This window comes from Tursiops truncatus, chromosome X (assembly GCF_011762595.2).
Source record: "Tursiops truncatus isolate mTurTru1 chromosome X, mTurTru1.mat.Y, whole genome shotgun sequence".
Taxonomy (NCBI): Eukaryota; Metazoa; Chordata; class Mammalia; order Artiodactyla; family Delphinidae; genus Tursiops; species Tursiops truncatus.
In genome coordinates, this window is record NC_047055.1 from 12,055,664 (window position 1) to 12,076,596 (window position 20,933).

The window sequence follows — 20,933 nt, forward strand, 5'->3', positions numbered from 1 at the left end:
AACAAACAACCAATAGGGCATAAAAACCAACAGCTATGAGAATAAAAATAGAATAGGTTGATATTCCTGAACAGAAGACAGAGCTCAGATTTCTGGCTCCATTCATGGGTTATGTGACCTTGGGCAGTTCACTTAACCTCCTTTGTTGGTTTTGCCTTGGTTTCCTTGTCTGTAAAATAGGAGCAATAATACCTACCGATTTCAAAGTGTTGTTGTGAAGACAAAGTGGAAAAAAATTGTAGAATATAAAAAAATACTCAATAAACTAGACTATTCTTTCCCTCATGACTAAGGCCTCTTGCTTTATGGTCTTCCAAAAGCTCAACTCCTCTGAAGGCGTTCCGAAAGCGGCATGCCTCAGGTTGAGAAATAGAGCTCTGAAAAGACTGCCTAAGACCCACTCAAGGCCTTAGTCACTAAAAGTACATTTTGTTTTGTGTTGTTTCATTTTTTTTCTTTCTGATATTCTTATTTAATGGCGTTACACTTTCTTTCTGCAGTGGGAGTTGGATACTCTTTCTTTCAAGCATGTAAACTTTTTTCAAAAGGTACCCATCTTTATTACTTTTCATCAGTACATTTTCTGAGTTTGTGTACGTGTGAAAAACCAGTTTGGCATCTAAAACCAGCAGCAGTTCATTCTTGCATTCTGCCTAGGATTAACTTTCTCCTTTTTTTCATAATAAGCATCCATTATTCTCTCAGTACTAAAATTACCTTGGAAAAAAACTATATAAAAAGTAGATTATTCCCTTTCATCAAATGACCACTCATAAGACGAAAACAATTGGCCATGTTAAAATAAATCAAGCTTGCTTTCATTGTAGAGACTCTCTGTCACCCAGAATAAAACTATTTGTTGGGAGTAGCTTGAATTTGCCTCGGTTTAGAACTGCCTAATGTATTTATAAGGAAGAAGGCAGCTTACTGAATAAATGACATGGATGGATAAATGATTTTATCTGTTATCCATCATGGTTTCTAAATTAAATCAGAGCATTATTTATGCTACAAACACTGTTCATTTTACCTAATTGGTCTGTGAGTAGTGGGGATTCTAACAATCAGTTCCAAATAACTCTTCAAGACTTTTAATTGCTAAGCCAAATATATAAGATTTGGTAAAAAAAAAAGATTTGGTCAAATCAAGGCATAAGTGCTAATTTTTTATAAAATAAGTCAAACTGTTTTTTTGTTGTTTTTGTTTGTTTATTTTCATTAATTTGCATCAAATAGAATCTTGTATCTAACACAGTGCCTGGCACCTAGCAAGGTGTGGTAACTATTTGCTGAATTAACATTTCATACAGAGGGAAGTTATGGAAGAACATTGTGTCTAGATCTTTCTCCTAAACTTCAGAGTCTCCGCTTCCAATTTGCCTCCTTGAATTTCCTACCGGCAGCTCAGTCTCAGCGAACCCCAAAACGGATGCCATTTCTCCTGCTCCCCTTTCTCACTCATTCCTGACCTCTAATCAGTCCAAAAGACCCACTTGTTTCCATCCGCCCTGCTAGCCCTCACTGCCACTGCCGGAATCCAGCCTAACAACCATCTGTTGCCTTGGCAACTACAACAGTCTCCCTGTTTCCCACTTTCTTTTCTTAAATGCCCCTAGTTGTCTTGCCTTTTGGACTTTACACCTACTGTTCTCTCCTACTCTGCCATCAGATTTCCTATCTCTAGGCCTCTTCCTTCAGGTAAGCTTTTCCTTCCTGCCTCTCCTCCTCCCCTGCACCCCAGTTCGGTCAGGTGTTCATGCCATGGCATAAAAAGCCCCTCTTCATTTCTTCTCAGCTTTAGCGTCATTGCCTGTTTCCTGTCTCTCTTGCTAGACCGTAAGCTCTGTCAGAGCAGGGACTGTGTGCAGTTCACGTTTGTATGCCCAGCACCAGACACAAAGCTTAGCAGAGAGTATAGGTGCTTAAGAATTATATATATATATATATATATATATATATATATATATATATGTGTGTATATATATATATATATACATATATATATAGTCATATTGTTAAAAGAATGAATACATCTACCTTGCTTTTCAGAAAAAGGTGCATTCTTCATAAGTTGTGTATATATTCCTTTTTCATCTCTTAATGTATTTGCAAAGAATTAATTAGTAAAGCTAATAAGTAAAGCTCCCTAAGTTTCCTTTAAAAGTATCTTTGGATGTCTGTATATCAAGTTTCTTTAAAGTGATGGGTATCAGTATTTATTGAGAAATTGATTTTATATGGTAATTGCCACTAAGTCTAATTTATATTTATCTATTTACATATATATCGTGTAAAGGTAAATATTCCCATATAGAATATATTTTTAAGTAAATGAAAGTGAAGGATAAGATTTAGAGAACTTAACAACAGAGTCTTTCCCTGAGCGGGCCTTGTCATGGCTCCCACCGAGGAGGAAAGGACAAAAAGTCTATTCCTTCCAGCAGCCCTGAGAATTAGGAGCCTAAACGGCCTTGTCTTTTTTTTTTTTTTTTTGCGGTACGCGGGCCTCTCACTGCTGTGGCCTCTCCCGTTGCGGAGCACAGGCTCCGGACGCGCAGGCTCAGCGGCCATGGCTCACGGGCCCAGCCTCTCCGCGGCATGTGGGATCTTCCCAGACCGGGGCACGAACCCGTGTCCCCTGCATCGGCAGGTGGACTCTCAACCACTGCGCCACCAGGGAAGCCCAGAAATGTTTTATATAGTGGTTAGAAACACGGATTCTGATAGTAGACTTTATGGATTTGGGTACCACTTTTGCTTCTTGGACAAGATATTATGCTTAGTCACCTATAAAATGGGGATAGAAGTAGTACTTATTGCTCAGGGTCGATTTGAGGGTTAAAAAAGAAAATGCACGTGTAGGGCTTAGAATAGTGCCTGGCATGTAGTAAGTGCCAAATAAATGTCAGAGGCTATAATTGTTAGTTAAATTGAGATTTTTTTCCCGAAATTCTTTTTGATTCAGTTAATCAGTGAGCTACCATCTGATTAAATGCTTATGTTATCGGAATGAACACTAAACCTGCGAATAATCATGGGTACTAACACCTAGCTTCGTGCTTGCTCGGCAATCCAGCAAATGTTTGATGAATGAGAGAATGGGTGAATACATAGCAAAACATGCTCTGTAAGAAGTTGAAATCATATAGATAAGTCTAACTAATCATCTGTTATGTATAGTGTGATTTAAAAGTACTAATATAAACATGATGGAACATTAATGTCTCTGTAACACACATGCACGTATTTTTATGAAAAGTGTTGATTTTAATTCTCGTTTGAAATTCTTCTTTCATATTTCTCTACCAGGGAGGAAGACTTGGAGACAAAATCAGAGCAACATAAAAGTAAATATCATTAATTAATTCAAAGTTGGCCTTATTGCTGTAGTTGCAGAATTGGGATAGGGACTAAAACCATATTTTTTCATTCACTAAACCAATATTGTGCATTTGAAAGCCAACTTCATCGAAAAGAAAAAGCTGCTGTTGCATTGTGTCTAATTGCAGTACTGGCGTAGCCCCAGATATATGAGCAGTTTCTCAGGTCTTGGCTGAAGTTCAGAATAATTGCTGTAGAACATCTCACATAAGTTCCAGCTTCTCATTCCTGCCCCCACCTCAATTCACCTAAACAATTGTTGCATCTTCTTACAAAAGGAGATTTCTTTCCTAAGTGATTCCAGTCCTGCAAGTACGAAACATGGACAAAGGACAGATTCTAATGGACCATCCCGTTGGCTCAAAACAGACATCTATCCATTTCTTGATAGATTTAAGATTCCTTCTCAGTTAGCCATGATATTCTGGTATCTGCAGAGAGTAGCCGCCTCAAAACTGCAGCACCCTACGTTTTCTTTGTGTGTTCTTTTTTAAAAATAATTAATTAATTAATTTTGGGCTGCATTGGGTCTTCGTTGCTGTGCGCGGGCTTTCTCTAGTTGCGGCGAGCGGGGGCTACTCGTTGTTGCGGTGTGAAGGCTTCTCATTGTAGTGGCTGCTCTTGCTGCGGAGCACGGGCTCTAGGCGCGCCGGCTTCAGTAGTTGCAGCACGTGGGCTCAGTAGTTGTGGCTCACGGGCTCTAGAGTGCAGGCTCAGTAGCTGTGGCGTGCGGGCTTAGTTGCTCCGAGGCACGTGGGACCTTCCCGGACCAGAGATTGAACCCGTATCCCCTGCATTGGCAGGCGGATTCTTAACCACTGCACCACCAGGGAAATCCCGGCATGTGGGATCTTAGTTCCTCAACCAGGGATCGAACCTGTGCCCCCTGCAGTGGAAACACGGAGTCTTAGCCACTGGACCGCCAGGGATGTCCCAGTACAATCAACTTTTTATGAATTAACCTCATTTTCCCGAAGTGCCAAAGAAATGAAACATTACTTAACATATAAAGTAAATGGTAATGAATATCTTAAATCTGTCCTCTTAGGCAACTAAAATAATTTTTTTAACTAGTACATATCAAAGTTATTTCTGAAAAAAATCATACTCATAGTGTTACTTTTCAGTTTATCTATACAGTTAGAACGTAGAAAACTTAATTTGAGCTAGAGTTCCATGAAAAAGAACTATACCTACGTAGATGCTAATTTCACTTTTATTTTCATTTCAGATTGAAGTGGTGCAGGATTGTCAGGAGAAGAGAAGTTCTGCTCAGTCCTCCAGTTTGGACAATGACAATAGCCTGGATATTTTAAAGAAGTATCTTTTATTTATTAACATACACCCATATATATACATCTACCAGTAGGAGGCTCTGATTCAGTGTTCAAGGCAAATGTGCTTAGAATTTTGAGTTCACAGAATGGGGTTCTACTGGATGTGATGAGAAGTATACTAGAGAAGGTGTCAGAAGTCCTGGATTTAGGCCTGGCCAACCTATATTCTGTTTATGTGACTTGAAAATTAACCAGATCTTTTCAGAATCTTAGTCTCCTCTTTTATGAAAGAGGTGAGAGTGAATGGGTCAGTGTTTCAAAAACTACAAAGGATTATGTAGATATACAATGTGATTTTATAGGTGCTAATAAAAATCATTGTTTTGTTCACTTTTATATTATTATGTTAATATTCCACACATATGAATATTCACATTTTAAACTTTATATCACAGACTTTTGAGTAAGTAACCAGTATTTTGGAGCAAGTTATGTATATAGTCAAAGATTGTTAAATGTTAATTCTTAGAAGTGTAAAAATTTAAAAGAAGCCAAGGATAGAAGTTAAATTAAATGGGTAACTTATATTGGGGAGTGAGGAAATAAATTTTAAATATGATGTCAATTAGAAATCACATTGGAAGGAAAATGTATTTTATTTTAAAAAGACAGTAAAAAAATTACTACAGAAACTTAAGTATGATCTATATTTGAGAAAACCAGTATAATCATGTCTTGGAGAATTTCAGAACATTACCGGGAAAAAAAGGAAAAATTGTGCCTAAAATGCTAATATTATTTTTTTCTGAGCAAGAGAGAGGGAACTATAGCGCAGAAACTGTGCTGTTCAGAAAAGTATTCCCAGCTTTTGCGCAGTGGCAGCATCATAGCCAATGAGGTTCATTCGAGGCGCGATTATTGCTAATTGAAAAAAGTATTCCCCAGATTTTTAGGAATAGATTTTGTGAATTTTTAGTAAATGATTCTTAAGCTTAGTGAGTTAGAAATAAGATGGGGTTTTTTTCTCTTTAAAAATAACTCCTGAGCCCCACTCCTCTTTTTTAAAAAAAATTTTTAAGAGTCTTGTGCGTAGTACTTACTCTAGAAGCCATAGAATTAATTTTATATTTTGATGATAAAACCAAACCATTGGTAGTTCCCCTGCATTATTAATTTTCATCTTTGACAATTTATAATGATAATAAGTGAAATGTTGCAATACAATTCTAAAGCCATAAAATAACTGACAAACGTGGTCCTTTCATTTTAGCCACGTCCTAAATGAGCTGGTACAGACAGAGAAGGTGTATGTTCGGGAACTATTTGCTGTTTTGTTGGTAAGTGACTCAGATCGTATTTTCCTGTCTTTTAGGAAGTGCTTCGGGCAGACTTCTCTTTTTGTCTCCTTCCTTGATTGTTAAATGTGCATATTCAGGTTCTCCCTCAGCAGTGAGAATTGTGGGTTCAGAATTTGTTACAGAACAGATAAGCTGTTCCCTTAGGAATGCAGCAGATTGTTATCATTATTCCCAGGGTGCTCTTTAGAGATTGTGATGTAAAGCGTTAAGTATGGGAGAAAAACATTCTCTTGATACAAATGTCATAATATTAATTTGGTCTGAAAAAAACTAAACAATTATTGCCTGTTTAAGGAGAAGTTAATGACCTGTAATATCATTTTTCATACCTGGTTTCTATTTTGTCTCTATTTTGTTTTCCTATAAGCTACCCTGAAGGCCAAAGAGCTGTCACTTTATTCTACCCATTGAGTAGAAAACCTTGACTTCCTTGTTCTACTATCTAAAATAATAATAATAATAATAGTGGATAACTTTGGGAACTAGAAAATTTGAATGTTAAAATTTAAACAACTTTACCCATTAATCCCATATATGTTCTGCTATACCTATATCTTTGGTGGCCCAATCAAATGTTGATGTAAATATTTTTTAAATGAATAAATGTATTTATTTTGGGTAGGGCTATAGAGAGGAGATGGATAATCCAGAGATGTTTGACCTTATACCACCTCTCCTGAGAAATAAAAAGGATGTTCTCTTTGGAAATATGGCAGAAATATATGAATTCCATAGCAAGTATGTAATTGCTGAATTGAATTTTCTTTTTCGTGATTTTTATTTAAAAGGTTATTGATCAATTTAGCGTATTTCACACAAAATCATATCATTTTTCTCTTTGAAATTTTTACAGCATTTTCATGAGCAGTCTGGAAGATTGCGTTGTTGCTCCAGAAAGAGTGGGACCTTGTTTCCTGGAAAGGGTTAGTTCAATGATTATTTCAAAATAGATAAATATAGGCCACCAAAAGAGCAGGTCATTTTACAGATTTAGAGACAAGGTAGGCATTATTTTTTATGTCTTTATGTTTTTGGAGGAAACACATCACTCCAGCAAGTATTTGAGGCTAAACCAAGTTTTGTTACAGGAATGGGGTATTCGAACGTGCAAATGGCCATTGTATTCTGTGGTATCAAATGCTACAATGGCTCAGCTTGTGTCCACTGACCCCTGGGTGATCCCAGGAGTCCAAGGACCATCCTGGCTGTGAAGATGGGAGATTTGGGATCATCTCAGCACAACCATTCTTGGCTTGGTTAATTTTTAGCCTAAGAGATGCCTTGATATTCCCCTCTAATACATGTGAAGGCTTTGAATCAAATGGAGTCTGGCTTTCAGACACCAAGGCATCTATCACAGGAACTTTGCAAAATGGGGAGCTGTGTGTTCCTTTTATTCTACAAGATCATTCAGGGAGGCTCATTTCTCTACGTCCTAAGAGTGTACTTAGTACAATTGACTTCCCAGGCTTTGTAATCATACTCTCTTCCATTAGAGTTTTCTCTCACAATGTTCTCTGCTTATCTAGTTCCTCCTCTTCTTGAAAGATCAGTTTTGTCTTGATTTGAGAGTCAGTTTGATAGAGGTGATCACTGAAAGCTTCCAAGGAGATATCTTGTCTCAGAAAGCGTTTATGGCGTGAGAAAATAATAAGGATAAGGCAGAACCTTTCTCAACATATCCAAACTTCAAACGCGTTTAAACCATGGCCAAATTCCTCCCCAACTTCCCTAAGCAACAACAACCTCTCTTTCCTTTGAACTGTAGTACTTAATGTCTGTGCTACTCATTGGGAATTTTACATTACTACGCATCTTTACACATATTCATGAAATCTGCTCCAACTAGATGGAAAGCTCATTGAGGCAGGGTCCATATCCCATGTATTTTTGTATCTCTAATAAGGTCAGCATGGTTCTTGGCAATCAGTAGGGGTTTAATAAGTGCCTGTTGGTCTGTTCATTCATTCAACAGCCATCTACTGAATACCTACTCTGTGCCAAGCACTTTACTAGGCAATGCGGAATACCAAGACCATCCGCATAGAAAGACAGGGAATCCATTGTGTACAGTGTGAGATGTGGTATATTAGAGATATACAAAGGGTCCTATAGGAGCCAAGAAGAGGTGCATCTGATATTGACTGGAGGTATAAATGATGGTTGTGTAGAAGAGATGACTCATGAGATGAATGCTAATGAGTGAGTAGGAGGTAGCCCATTACATGTGGGTCAAATAAAGATGATTCCAGGGAGAGAGAATAGCATGGGCAGATGCCTCGCAGTGTTATGGTACAATGATGATGCTCCGAGGGACCAAAGGCCTCGGGAGTTACTATAAGTTCATTCACTAGGGAGTCGAGAGACTGAAAGCATAGAAGGAGCATATTTCTTGGTATCCTGTTACCTCATAGTAATGAAAAAAGTAGTCTGTTTTCATAGTTCATTCAAAGAAGACTTTTCTGCCTCTGACTTTTCTTTTCTCCCTCTAACTCTTAAACTTGGTAAATGGAAGTTATGAAATTCCTTGGATAATTATGTGTCCCTGTACCTGGTCTGATGGGCATGCTGTTCTTGGAATATAAAAAGGGCTTCTGACCAGCTGCCAGTGTGACAGGCCCTTTAGGCCACATTCCCTGTGATGCTTGGCCATACTAACCCTTGCTCAGGCTTCCTTGATAAGAAAAGTACATGCTCACAAATTGCTAATACCCCTGAATTTTCTTTTTATCACAGAAAGATGATTTTCAAATGTATGCAAAATATTGTCAGAATAAGCCCAAGTCAGAGGCAATTTGGAAGAAGTATTCAGAATGCGCCTTTTTCCAGGTATAGTAATTGTTCAGGTATTGGATGTACTCTCTGTGGAAGATACTGGGATATTTCTTATTTATATATTCATTTTCTGCTTTAAGTAAGTTATATATATATATATATATATATATATATATATATATATAAAAGAGCGGTTTGACCCACCCCCAAATATGCATACATGCGCACAAACATATATGCTGCTCCCCAGAGGCAACTATTTTCTGCTCTTTTAGCTACTTCTTTCGGTATTTACCTCCATACCTCCAAATATCATACTCATGTTGCTGCTTCCCATGATGGAAGATGAGGATTTAGCTTTCTTTCATTGTTCTTGGCTCCCCCACCCACACACACACCTTTTCCTCCAAATAGTCCAATCTAGTTACGTTGTGTAACTCTGGTTAGATTGATATACAGTGTTAAATTATTAAGACTATGTAATTTCTGTGCTCAGGTGAATAATGTGGAATAAGACGGTTGCTTTTCCTTCCTTATTATTTTTCTTACAAGTGTCTTTTTTACTCACTTAATTTTCTAGGTACTTATCCCTATTCTACCCCAAACTCTCCCAGTTGTGAGAGTTACATCAATCTCTTCTTAGTACATTTAAACATTATATTTTCTCTGAATTTCATCTTGAAAACATCTCCCCTGGAGTCTTCTGACCTGCTCATCTAGACTCACTAAGCCCGTTGTGCAGCTGCCGTCTTGGAATGTTGGTGAATATCAATTTCGGGGAGTCTGTTCACGTGTCTCTTGCCCAGGCTCTCCCGTTTCCTAGGTGCCATATCTGTCTCTTCCTTGTTTTATTAACTTGTTCAGCGGAATACATCCTCCAGTAGCTTTACTGAGAAAGTGTGCATGATAGGTAAATGTTTCTGAGAGCGCGCATGTCTGCGAATGTCTTTATTCTACCCTAACACTTGATTGCTAGCTTGACTGGGTATAGAGTTCTATGTAAGAAATAATTTTCCTCACAATTTTGAAGGTATTTGCTCCATTGTTTTCTAGTTTCCAGTGTTGCTGTTAAGAAATCTTATGCCAGTTTGATTTTTGTTCCTTTGCATGTGGCCTAGTTTTGTCCTCTCTATGAAAGCTTATGGGAGCTTCCTTTATCCTCAGGGTTCTGAAATATCACAGTGCTGTGCCATCATCCAATCTTATGGTGATCCCTTTGAATTTGGAACCCCTTGTCCAAATTTACTTGGATTTTTTTTCCTTTGATTTTCTCCACACAATTTTCTCCATTTTCTCTTTCTGGAATTTCTATTGTACAGATGTTGGAGATTCTGGACCAGTCCTCTGATTATCTTTTCTTTCTATGTTCTGGGTCTTTGTCTTGTTGCTGTATCTTCTGGGACTTATCTTCCAGTCCTTCTGTTGAGGGTTTTGTTTCTGCCATCATGTTATTAATTTTGAAGAGCCTCTACCCCTTTTTGTTCTCTGAATGTTCCTTTCAGTACAACCCTGTTTATGTTTCATGAATTCAATATCTTATCTCTATGAGGAGAATTATAATAGAGTTTCCTTTTAAAAATAGCTTTCTCCTCCTTGCAGAGTTTCTGTTGTCTTCATATTGCTTTTCTTCTTTCTTTTCTTTTCTTTTTTTTTTTTTTGTTTCTGTCACTTTCCTCGAATGTCTGGTGATATTTGGTTGTCCACTCACGTTAGGAATAAGCACTAAAAAGCTGACTGGAAGTTTCCTGTGCTTATGTGGGTTTATTGACCATGGTCCTCACTGTTGGGTCCTTGGAAGATCCCCAAGACCTGTATGTTTAGGTCCTTTTGCTCAGGCTGGTCAGATTCTCCATTCTGCTACCTGGAGAATAAGGATCTGACTGCCAGTGTTCTGGTAGCCAAGTGGGGGGAAAGGTTGAGAGTCTCTTAGTTGGTACATAAATATTCAAGTAATCTCTTTGCTTTCAGTATGGTATGATGCCATCAGCTGGACCTGATATTCCCTAGTCCAAAGGCCCTCTGTTTTACTCTTTTCAGATAAACATCCTGTCTTCTGCTATGGGGACAAGGACAGCAGCCACCCAGTTTTGCACAGTGGCATGCTGTCTAAGATGCTTACTGTTGCTGCTGCTGCCGGTGCTGCTTTGTTTAGATTTAATGCTCATTTAATTCTTTTTTTTTTTTTTTTGGTAACAGCTTTGTTGAGATATAATTAAAATAACACAAAATTCACCCTTTTAAAATGTACAATTCAGTAGTTTCACTATATTCACAATGTTGTGCAACCATCACCACTGTCAACTTAAGAACATTTTCATCACTCCAAAAAAAATTACCTTTTAACAGTCACCTCCCATGTTCCCCCAAGCCCCACAGCTCTCTGCAATTACGAAGCTACTTTCTGTCACTATAGATTTGCCTGTTCTGGACATTTCATATAAATGGAATCTTAAAATATGTGACCTTCTGTGTCTGGCTCCTTCCACTCAGCATCATGTTTTCATGGTTCATCCGTGTTGTAGCAAGTGTCAGAACTTCACTCCATTTTATGGCCTAATAATATTCCATTGTATGGATGGATATTCCACATTTTATTTACCCATCCATCAGTTGATGGACATTTGGGTTGTCTCCACCTTTTGTGTACAAGTTTTTGTGTGGGCATTATTTTCATTTCTCTTTGCCATAGACCTGGGTGTGAAATTGCTAGGTCATATGGTAATTCTGTTAACTTTTTGAAGAACTGTTGGGTTGTTTTCCAAAGTTGCTGCACCTTTTTACATTCCTGCCAACGGTGTATGAGGGGCCTGATTGCTCCACACCTCTACCAACACTGGTTAGTATCTAATTACTGCTTAAACAAACTTTTAAAATTACTTCTTAAACAGCTATCTTTTTTCAAACCCCACCTTCATCTCCAACTTCCAGAGGTACTTGATTCTGGAGTCTTTGTGGAGGAGGGGGAAGTGTGTTCTTTAACATAAATTGAGTTGTTCCTTGGCTTTTCCCTCTGCCAGTTTCCAAATGTTGTCAATGTCTTTCCCTCTTTCATCTTTGTAACTTTGGGTTTTTCGTTGTAAAAATAACTTTTCCATCACTTTAATTGGGTTTCATGAGTGGAGAGCTAAATACATGTATCAGTCCACCATTTTTAACCATAAAAGTTGATAATCGAATTAGATTATGTATTGGATTTTATCACATACAGAGGAGGGTCCTGGATCTTCCATAGATATCTCCTCTCCCATTCCCTTTGTGTTCTGCACTTCCTATACGCAGATTTCATCCTAAACAGCTCCATCTTGCCCTAATTATGGACCCTACAATGTTCCCAGGACCCAAAGTCATGGCTCTTATATTTATAGTGGCAGCAAGCCAATAATCAGATGAAATGTAGCACCAGTTGATAAGGGCTGTATTTTTCTTGTGACATTTAAAAAACTCTTCTGATACCCAGTCTGATTTATATTCAGTACAACCTATTTCTTTTCTGGGTCTTGGCTTGCAGAGCTGAGCCTTTTGTTAATTTTCTTGGATACTTTGAAGAACTTTGTGGTCATGTTAACCTATGGTCATTCATTGCTTTCTTACTTTTTTTTTTTTTTTTTTTTTGCGGTACGCGGGCCTCTCACTGCTATGGCCTCTCCCGTTGCGGAGCACAGGCTCCGGACGCGCAGGCTCAGCGGCCATGGCTCACGGGGCCCAGCCGCTCTGCGGCATGTGGGATCTTCCCAGACCGGGGCGCGAACCCGCGTCCCCTGCATCGGCAGGCGGACTCTCAACCACTGCGCCACCAGGGAAGCCCTGCTTTCTTACTTTTTAAGCATTCTACATCATTGTGAATTTATATATAAAAACTTTTTAGTCTTTGAAATTTGGGGATTTTCTACCTCTCCGACCCTTGAAATAAAGTTTACTGTAGTGTTTTAGACATACTGCCTCTTACAATTTCCATACCATATATAACAGCAATTTTTCTGGTAACTTTTCCTTGAGATGTAAGAAACATGCGTACATTGGGTCTAATCAATGAACATTTGACATTTTCATAGGTAAATGCCAATTTAAATTTATTGATCATTGTATTTTAATGACAGGAATGTCAAAGAAAATTAAAGCACAGACTTGGTCTAGATTCCTATTTACTGAAACCAGTGCAACGGATTACTAAATATCAGTTACTGTTGAAGGTAATTGCATGAAACATTTGTTTCTTTCTTTACTTACTTCTTTGGGTCAAATGTGGCAAAGCCATTAAAACGGAAGCAGCTGCCTAGTAAGCACTAGAAATAGGTAGGCTTCCTGACTGGGACAGCTGGATTTAGCAGTTGAATCAATGCTTCTAGCTATTTAATCGTCCATACAAGGTACACTGATATATGGATAACCCTGACTGCAGAACTTTCACTGTTGTTAAGCAGCACTAAACAAATATAGTTTTGAGACTGTATTTCCTATAGTTTTGAGACTGTATTTCCTATGGGCCTTCTCAATGAAAAATGAAGACGGCACACCTCTGAGTCATGTGAAAGGATTCCAAAAATGTCACGTTAAGTATAAATACAACACAGCCTGTTTTAAAATGTCTTTTTACAACGTTCTATGGTATATGCATAATGAATAAAATGAACTGCTGTAAGTGGAGGACCAAAAAATGTGTAATTGCTTTAAAAACAGATCTCTAGCGTGTCCTAATACCTATAGTTCTCCAGCTCCAGAAGCATTGAATGCCCTTTGCTTTCTACTGTTTAGTCACTATTCCATTTCTTCCCCGGTTTTGACATTGTTATTAAATAGAGTATTAATGTGACAAATAGCATATGAAAGAAATTACTCGAAAAACTGCCATTATCTTTGGATTCCTCCTCGAAAGCGTGTTAGCCAAAAATGTATTCATTTTCTCCAGTTATTAATATCAGCCTAATATTAATTCTTGACTTCTAATTACAGGAGCTATTAAAATATAGCAAAGACTGCGAAGGATCTGTGCAATTAAAGGAGGCACTTGACATGATACTGGATTTACTGAAGTCAGTTAATGACTCAATGCATCAGATTGCAATAAATGGCTATATCGTAAGTAGATCATAATGATTGTTGCAGTTTTACAGGGTAAGCATGTTAACATCTCTTTCTTCCTCTCCTGGAATCAACTGAGAAATAAGATGTAAGAGGCAGACAAATGAAGGATCCGAATGTCAGCATTATTATGATGCTAAGTGGAAAATTGGCTTCAGATCAGCAGCCAGATGGATTTACGACATTCCCCTTGTCCCTAACAAGGCCTACCCCCAAGTGCAGACCTTGGGAGATCCCGCTTGCTGGAATGTTTGGGTCTATTCTAAGGAGGCATATGGTCCCAGAATTGCTCTTTGCCTCAGTCCAGGATAGAGATGGAAGAAAGAGATCAAATCTTTAGCGTTAACTGCCCCCCGTGGGAAAACTTGGACTGGGAGAGGTCATTTACCGATTAGGATTGAGGAAGTAATGGAAACATGAAGCCAGGGAAAAGGAGGCTTCTTCTATCTCCTGGTCCCACAGTCATTTTGTAACTGGGTGACACATGGCATGTTTTCCTGTGAAAAGTTATGATGAATGAAACTTTAAAAACTATAAATATACGCTTCAGGGTTTTAGTAACTCAATCTAAACACTGTAATATTGATGTCAGAGATCTGAATGTTGCTCTGCCTTGTACTAATGAGTTTGGGTTTTCCATTCCAGGGAAACTTAAATGAGCTGGGCAAGATGATAACGCAGGGTGCATTCAGCGTTTGGATTGGGCACAAGAAAGGTGCTACAAAGATGAAGGATTTTGCTAGATTCAAGCCAATGCAGCGGCACCTTTTCTTGTACGAAAAAGCCATTGTTTTTTGCAAAAGGCGTGTTGAAAGCAGAGAAGGCTCTGATCGATACCCGTCATACAGTTTTAAGCACTGTTTGAAAGTAAGACTGTTTGAATTGTGTAATGTAATAGTCTTTCATGTATACATATACTGTATTCCAGTTTGTATACTTTTTCAGCTCAGATGACTGGGCTGAAAAAGTATATATACTCTTATACTTTAGTTGCACATCTTTTTTTAAAAGAAAATCTTTTTTTTTTAAATTGAGGTATAACTGACACATAACATTACATTAGTTTCAGGTGTACAGTGTAATGATTCAATATTTGTATATGTTGTGAAATGATCACCACAAGTAACATCCATCACCACACATAGTTACAAACCTTTTTTTCTTGTGATGGGAACTTTTAAGATCTAATCTGTTAGCAAGTTTCAAATATGAAGTACAGTATTATTAACCGTGGTACCCATAGTCACCATGCTGTGCATTACAGCCCTAGGACTTATTTATTTTATAACGGGAAGTTTGTACCCTTTGACTCCCCCTTCACCACCCATTTCGCACGCTCCCACCCATGGAACCTTAAGTAGAAATCTTAGAGAGAAGTCAGGTGAAGCAGAACTTTCCTACCTGAAATGAGAGCCACGGAGGACAGACCGTGGCCTCCTTCCTTTCCTCTCTCACTTCAGTCCCAGGCAGTCCCCAAGGGGGCGCCCTAGACTCCTGCACGGCACAGTTTGAAATTGTGGGCAGTGACACAGGCTCCCCCATTAGCACTCTCTTACCAATGGCACCAGGTGGAGTTCTTGGTCTTGGTAGCAAGGAGCTTTTCTCATACGGGAGAGTCAAGGAGGAAAGAGTTTCTTCCTTTTTTTCCGTGTGATTTAAAAATGGATCACTTTTATGGTTAGCACATTCCCATTGTATCCCTCCTCCATCCCCTCCCTTCCTGGGTGTGCAAAGCCACCTACCGCTGAATCCTGCCCACACCTGTCCTGTCCGATCCTTAGAAATTACTTTCTTCTCTCCCATAACCCAAACTGCCATTGTGTCCTAATGTTAGTTTGGTATTAAAATGAGAGCAGTATTGTTTGAGGAAGTTACTGGCAATCCAGTGACACTCCCAGCTGGTTTTGACATTTGACAAGAGGAGCCTCCAATCCACATGAGTCTGTAATTGGCAAATTTGATTTTTTTCACACCTAATTAATTTTATCTTTCAAGTTCTACATTGTAAAAGCGGTATGGCATTTGCTGAAGAAAATTTGGAAAATGGAGAAAATTATGACCCTCGACTCTCCACCCACTGTTTCTTGGTTGTTAGCATGTTGAGAATTGATGTGATGTCCAGCAGTGGTAATGGAGAGGACGTGCCATGTGTCCTGAGCCAGGCCCGAGGGCTTTGTGTCAGGAGGCCACCGGAGAAGCAGGCCCTCCTTTTGATTCTTCCCAGAGGCCAACGACTCCATGCTGTTCCTAATGGGGTTCCTGCCCAGGGTTAGGTCTCTGACTTCTTCCTACTGTCTACTTTCCCTGCTTCACTTCTGAACCCACAGCAGTGACTGTTCAAAAACCTCACTGTTTTCATAACAAATGCCCAGTTGCTCCTTTTAAATAATTAATTAATTAATTAATTTTTGGCTGCGTTGGGTCTTCATTGCTGCGCGCGGGCTTTCTCTAGTTGCGGCGAGCGGCGGCTACTTTTCATTGCGGTGTGTGGGCTTCTCATTGCGGTGGCTTCTCCTGTCGCGGAGCACGGGCTTTAGGCATGTGGGCTTCAGTAGTTGTGGCATGCGGGCTCAGTAGTTGTGGCTCGTGGGCTCTAGAGCGCAGGCTCAGTAGTTGTGGCGCACGGGCTTAGTTGCTCCGCGGCATGTGGGATCTTCTGGGACCAGGGTGCGAACCCGTGTCCCCTGCATTGGCAGGCAGATTCTTGACCACTGCGCCACCAAGGAAGTCTCCCAGTTGCTCCTTTGATATTCGCCCACCTCTAAGCCCCCAAAATTTCCAAGGGTCTTTTATGTCTCTAATAAACATCTGTCGAGAAGCAAGAATTTGTAATTGACCTCAGACAGGGTTCAGATGTCTTGCTGTCTGTATATTTATTCCAGAGGAGGGTACTTTATCTTCATAGCCACGTTGAACCCAAATTCATTCGGTTCACTTTTTTTTTTTAATTTTTAAATTTAATTTAATTTATTCTTTTATACAGCAGGTTCTTATAGTTATCCATTTTATACATATTAGTGTATACATGTCAATCCCAATCTCCCAATTCATCATACCACCCCCCTGCCCCCGCCACTTTCCCCCCTTGGTCCCCATACGTTTGTTCTCTACATGTGTCCCAATTTCTGCCCTCCAAACCGGTTCATCTGTACCATTTTTCTAGGTTCCACATATATGCGTTAATATACGATATTTGTTTTTCTCTTTCTGTCTTACTTCACTCTGTATGGCAGTCTCTAGATACACCCACGTCTCAACAAATGACCCAATTTCGTTCCTTTTTATGGCTGAGTAATATTCCATTGTATATATGTACCACATCTTCTTTATCCATTCGTCTGTCGATGGGCATTTAGGTGTGACCTAGTTACTACCTAATATACTATTTCTGGCTTGTATCTATTTTTCTTTTTTTACCTTTAATTTGTCACAATGATGGGCACACCAACAGAGTGTTTCTAAAGTACATCACAGTAAGGACAGACTGGTATGAGGTAACCAATTTGTGAGATTTCGAACTACAGTGGCTACTGTGGAAACAGAGGGTGGGATAGATGCAAGAAACACTTCCATGGCAGGTAAACAGGCAGGCTTACTGACTTACTAGATACTGAAAATAAATAATACCTGACATTTGAAGGAAAAAAATCAGCCTGATTTTTCTTTGATTCCCCAATAATGCCTAGTGTCCTTAATAAAAGAGATTAGTCAGTGATGCCTGCAAGGATTTAGACCAGGATTACTAGGAAAATGGTGATGTTGCTGACAGAGAAAGATGGAAATTAGGCTATCTCTTATAAGCCTCACCATGCTTTCTTCCTCTTGCTTATATGAGATTCCAGGATTAAATAATTACTAGTAGGACTAGTCAGTGTGTTACCTAACAGTTTGGGTTCCTGGTTTCAGAATCTTCCCCTTGGTAGATACGATCAATGCAGATGCACTTTCAGGGGACTGTTGCCGTGAGTTCATCGTACCAAGCTGGAATCTCGTAGCCCCACAGCTGTACGTTGATTGTGTGCTATATTTTAAGTCGCCTGCTCCTGTGCAAAGGAAAGGCCCTAAAGTCACAGTTAGTCAAATGGAGACATTTGAGTTCTACAGATTCCTCAGTTCATGTGTTTATTATTATCATCTATGTTTTTAAGTTTAACAAACATACATGTAGTACTCACTGTTTGCTAGGAGCTGTTCTAAGTGTTTATGAATATCAGTGTTAATTCATTTAATCCACATAGCAACTTTATATGAAGTAGGAACTATTATTAACCCCATTTTGAGGATGAGAAAGCCAAGTGCCAGAGAGGTGAATAATTCATCCAAGAGCATGGCTAGTAAGTGGTGCAGCACAGATTCAAACCCGGGCAGATGGCTTCGGTCTCCATGATTGTAACCACTGCGCCGTGCTGGCAGGCCTTGTTCTTGCTTGTTTATTCTTTCATTCCTTCATTCATTCCTTTTTATCATTCCCCACACTTCCTCTCCTCTCTACCCCTGTATTATTTGATGTACATCCTTCAGTTTGTGTGTTCTTTTTAAGTATACACTAATGTTCTGTGCCCATTTAGTTTTTTAAAAATTAATTAATTATTTTATTTTATTTATTTATTTTTGGCTGCATTGGGTCTTCATTGCTGCACACGGGCTCTCTCTAGTTGCGGCGAGCGGGGGCTGCTCTTCGTTGCGGTGCACAGGCTTCTCATTGCAGTGGCTTCTCTTGTTATGGAGCACAGGCTCTAGGCACACGGGCTTCAGTAGTTGTGGCTCGCGGGCTCTAGAGCGCAGGCTCAGTAGTTGTGGCACACGGGCTTAGTTGCTCCGCGGCATGTGGGATCTTCCCGGACCAAGGCTCAAACCCATGTCCCCTGCATCGGCAGGTGGACTCTCAACCACTGCGCCACCAGGGAAGCCCCCCATTTAGTTTTAATTTATATAAATAGTATTCTGTTATAATTCTCATCTTCTTTCTTTTTTTGATCCCAGAAACTATTTTCAAGATACAGTTATGTTACTGTTTTATACCCAATATCTTGTTTCTAACTGCTTCACGGCAGTTCAACCTAGCTACATTTTTTTGTTGGTGTTGTTATTGTGAATCAAGATCAGTTTTTTTTTTTTGGCTGTACCACGTGGCATGTGGGATCCTAGTTCCCTGATCAGGGATCAAACCCATGCCCCCTGCATTGGAAGTGCAGAGTGTTACCCACTGGACTGCCAGGGAAGTCCAAGATCAATTTTTTCATAATACTGACCCAAGAAGTAACTATTATATATCCCAGATACAGAAATAAAAGTCTTTTTTCTTCAGTTTTATAACATGGACTTTTCATTTAATATATCAAGTGCTTTCCCTCCCAATATTCAAGTAGTTTTTTTTTAATAGATATTTATTGGAGTATAATTGCTTCACAATACTGTGTTAGTTTCTGTTGTACAACAAAGTGAATCAGCCATATACATACATATGTCCCCATATCCCCTCCCTCTTGATCCTCCCTCCCACCCTCCCTATCCCACCTCTCTAGGTCATCGCAAAGCACCGAGCTGATCTGCCTAATAAAAGTCTTAAGATAGGTAGTTATTGGTTATAATCCCAGAGTTCTGACCCACTGGGTGACTTTTAACAAGGTAGTTGACATCTTCTCACTACCCTGAAGACAGAAAATTAGGTTAAAAATTGGGGCCCTGAGCAATTGATACAACAAGATGTCTTCAGATAAAATGCTTTAAAATAAAGAAAATATATTCATAGCTACCAGAAATCATCAGTGAAAATGTGAAGGGTGAGGCGGAGACCACAGTTAGGGTATAACTGTAGAATCAGCCTCGTTCTTTTATATATATTATTTATTATATAATATATCATATAACTATATTCATATAGTTAGAGCTTTAACTCTGCCTCTAGGTTCTAAAGGTAAGTTTTCATGGTATAGTAAATATTTAATAAGTAGAATAAAAACCTTTTGATAAAACCTTTATATTGTGTTATTTGAGTAAATATCTACAATCCATGAATTACAAATGGATTGTATTACAGTGGATCATTTGTAGTGAATTGTTTAGAACTAAGAACAGTGTTGTCTGATAGAGATCATGGTTAGGTTTCCAGAGTAACTCAAAAAAGCTCATTTACTCTATAATGCTGTGCTCTATGTATACAATGAAAAATGGCAAAACCATTGCTATTCAAATAAGGGAAAGTTGAGAAAGCAAACTCACACTTTTAAAAACTCATCATGTTATCTAAGCCTTTAGTGCATGCTATTTAATCCTTATATCAACTCTATGAAATAGGTACTCTTCCCACTTTATAGTTGAGGAAACTGAAATTCAGAAAGGTTAAGCAACTTGTACCAGCACACATAGCTAGCGCATGGGCCTTCCATCTTATCATGCTGTTAAAACAAAACCATGTATTGAAACAAAATCAGTTTAAATAGAGATTGAATATGAGATTATTGTTTATCTTAAAACCTGATGTTTGAGCAAAAGTAGGTTAGTTAGAGTGGTTGAGTAGGAATGTAAAGATATTTTTGGATATTCTGAAAGTAACTTCTGAGTACATTCAGGGTAGATGTCACAGGCTCTTTCATTTCTAAGTATAATCCTTTTTCTTTTCCTTGATATGGGGATCTCACTAGCACTACTTTAAATGCTTATCAGCTCTAATTAGGGTCATTTGGGAGGCATGTAAATGGAACAGAGAGTGAGATATTCCTTTAGTTAATTAGGAAATGATTGAAAGGAAAGAGAAGGCAGAAGGAAACTAAAAGAGAATGTGTGTACAAGGGAGTGAAGTTGCTCAAATGAAATTAACCAAGCTACTAGCAGCACAGGATGAAAGAAAATGGAAGAGTTTGTGCTTTGCACAATCATATGAAAGAGAATAAAAACTATGGTAGGGAAGGGATATTGCATACCTAATTTCCACTGGCTACAAGAAGACATCACTGTCCCATGACAGGTTGTTTCCTAGAGAGGCCAAGAGCTTGGTGGAAATAGAGGGGATTTCTGTGTACCTGGTTGGTTCTCCCCTGACCCATAAATTGGATGTCTATAA

The 20,933-nt window shown here is 38.9% G+C and overlaps 1 protein-coding gene and 1 pseudogene across 2 annotated transcripts in view; both read left to right on the forward strand.

Moving 5' to 3' along the window:
- Positions 1-20,933, forward strand: part of MCF2 (MCF.2 cell line derived transforming sequence) — a 64,414-nt gene that overhangs the window by 33,372 nt on the left and 10,109 nt on the right. For both annotated transcript variants that reach the window (XM_073798854.1, XM_019919084.3), the window contains 10 exons: positions 501-548; positions 3,310-3,347; positions 4,613-4,701; positions 5,929-5,995; positions 6,639-6,754; positions 6,870-6,939; positions 8,753-8,845; positions 12,889-12,981; positions 13,742-13,867; positions 14,516-14,737. In XM_073798854.1, coding sequence (XP_073654955.1) covers positions 501-548; positions 3,310-3,347; positions 4,613-4,701; positions 5,929-5,995; positions 6,639-6,754; positions 6,870-6,939; positions 8,753-8,845; positions 12,889-12,981; positions 13,742-13,867; positions 14,516-14,737 — 962 coding nt within the window. The remainder of the gene's footprint in view (positions 1-500; positions 549-3,309; positions 3,348-4,612; positions 4,702-5,928; positions 5,996-6,638; positions 6,755-6,869; positions 6,940-8,752; positions 8,846-12,888; positions 12,982-13,741; positions 13,868-14,515; positions 14,738-20,933) is intronic.
- Positions 5,523-5,649, forward strand: LOC117310459 (U4 spliceosomal RNA; annotated as a pseudogene).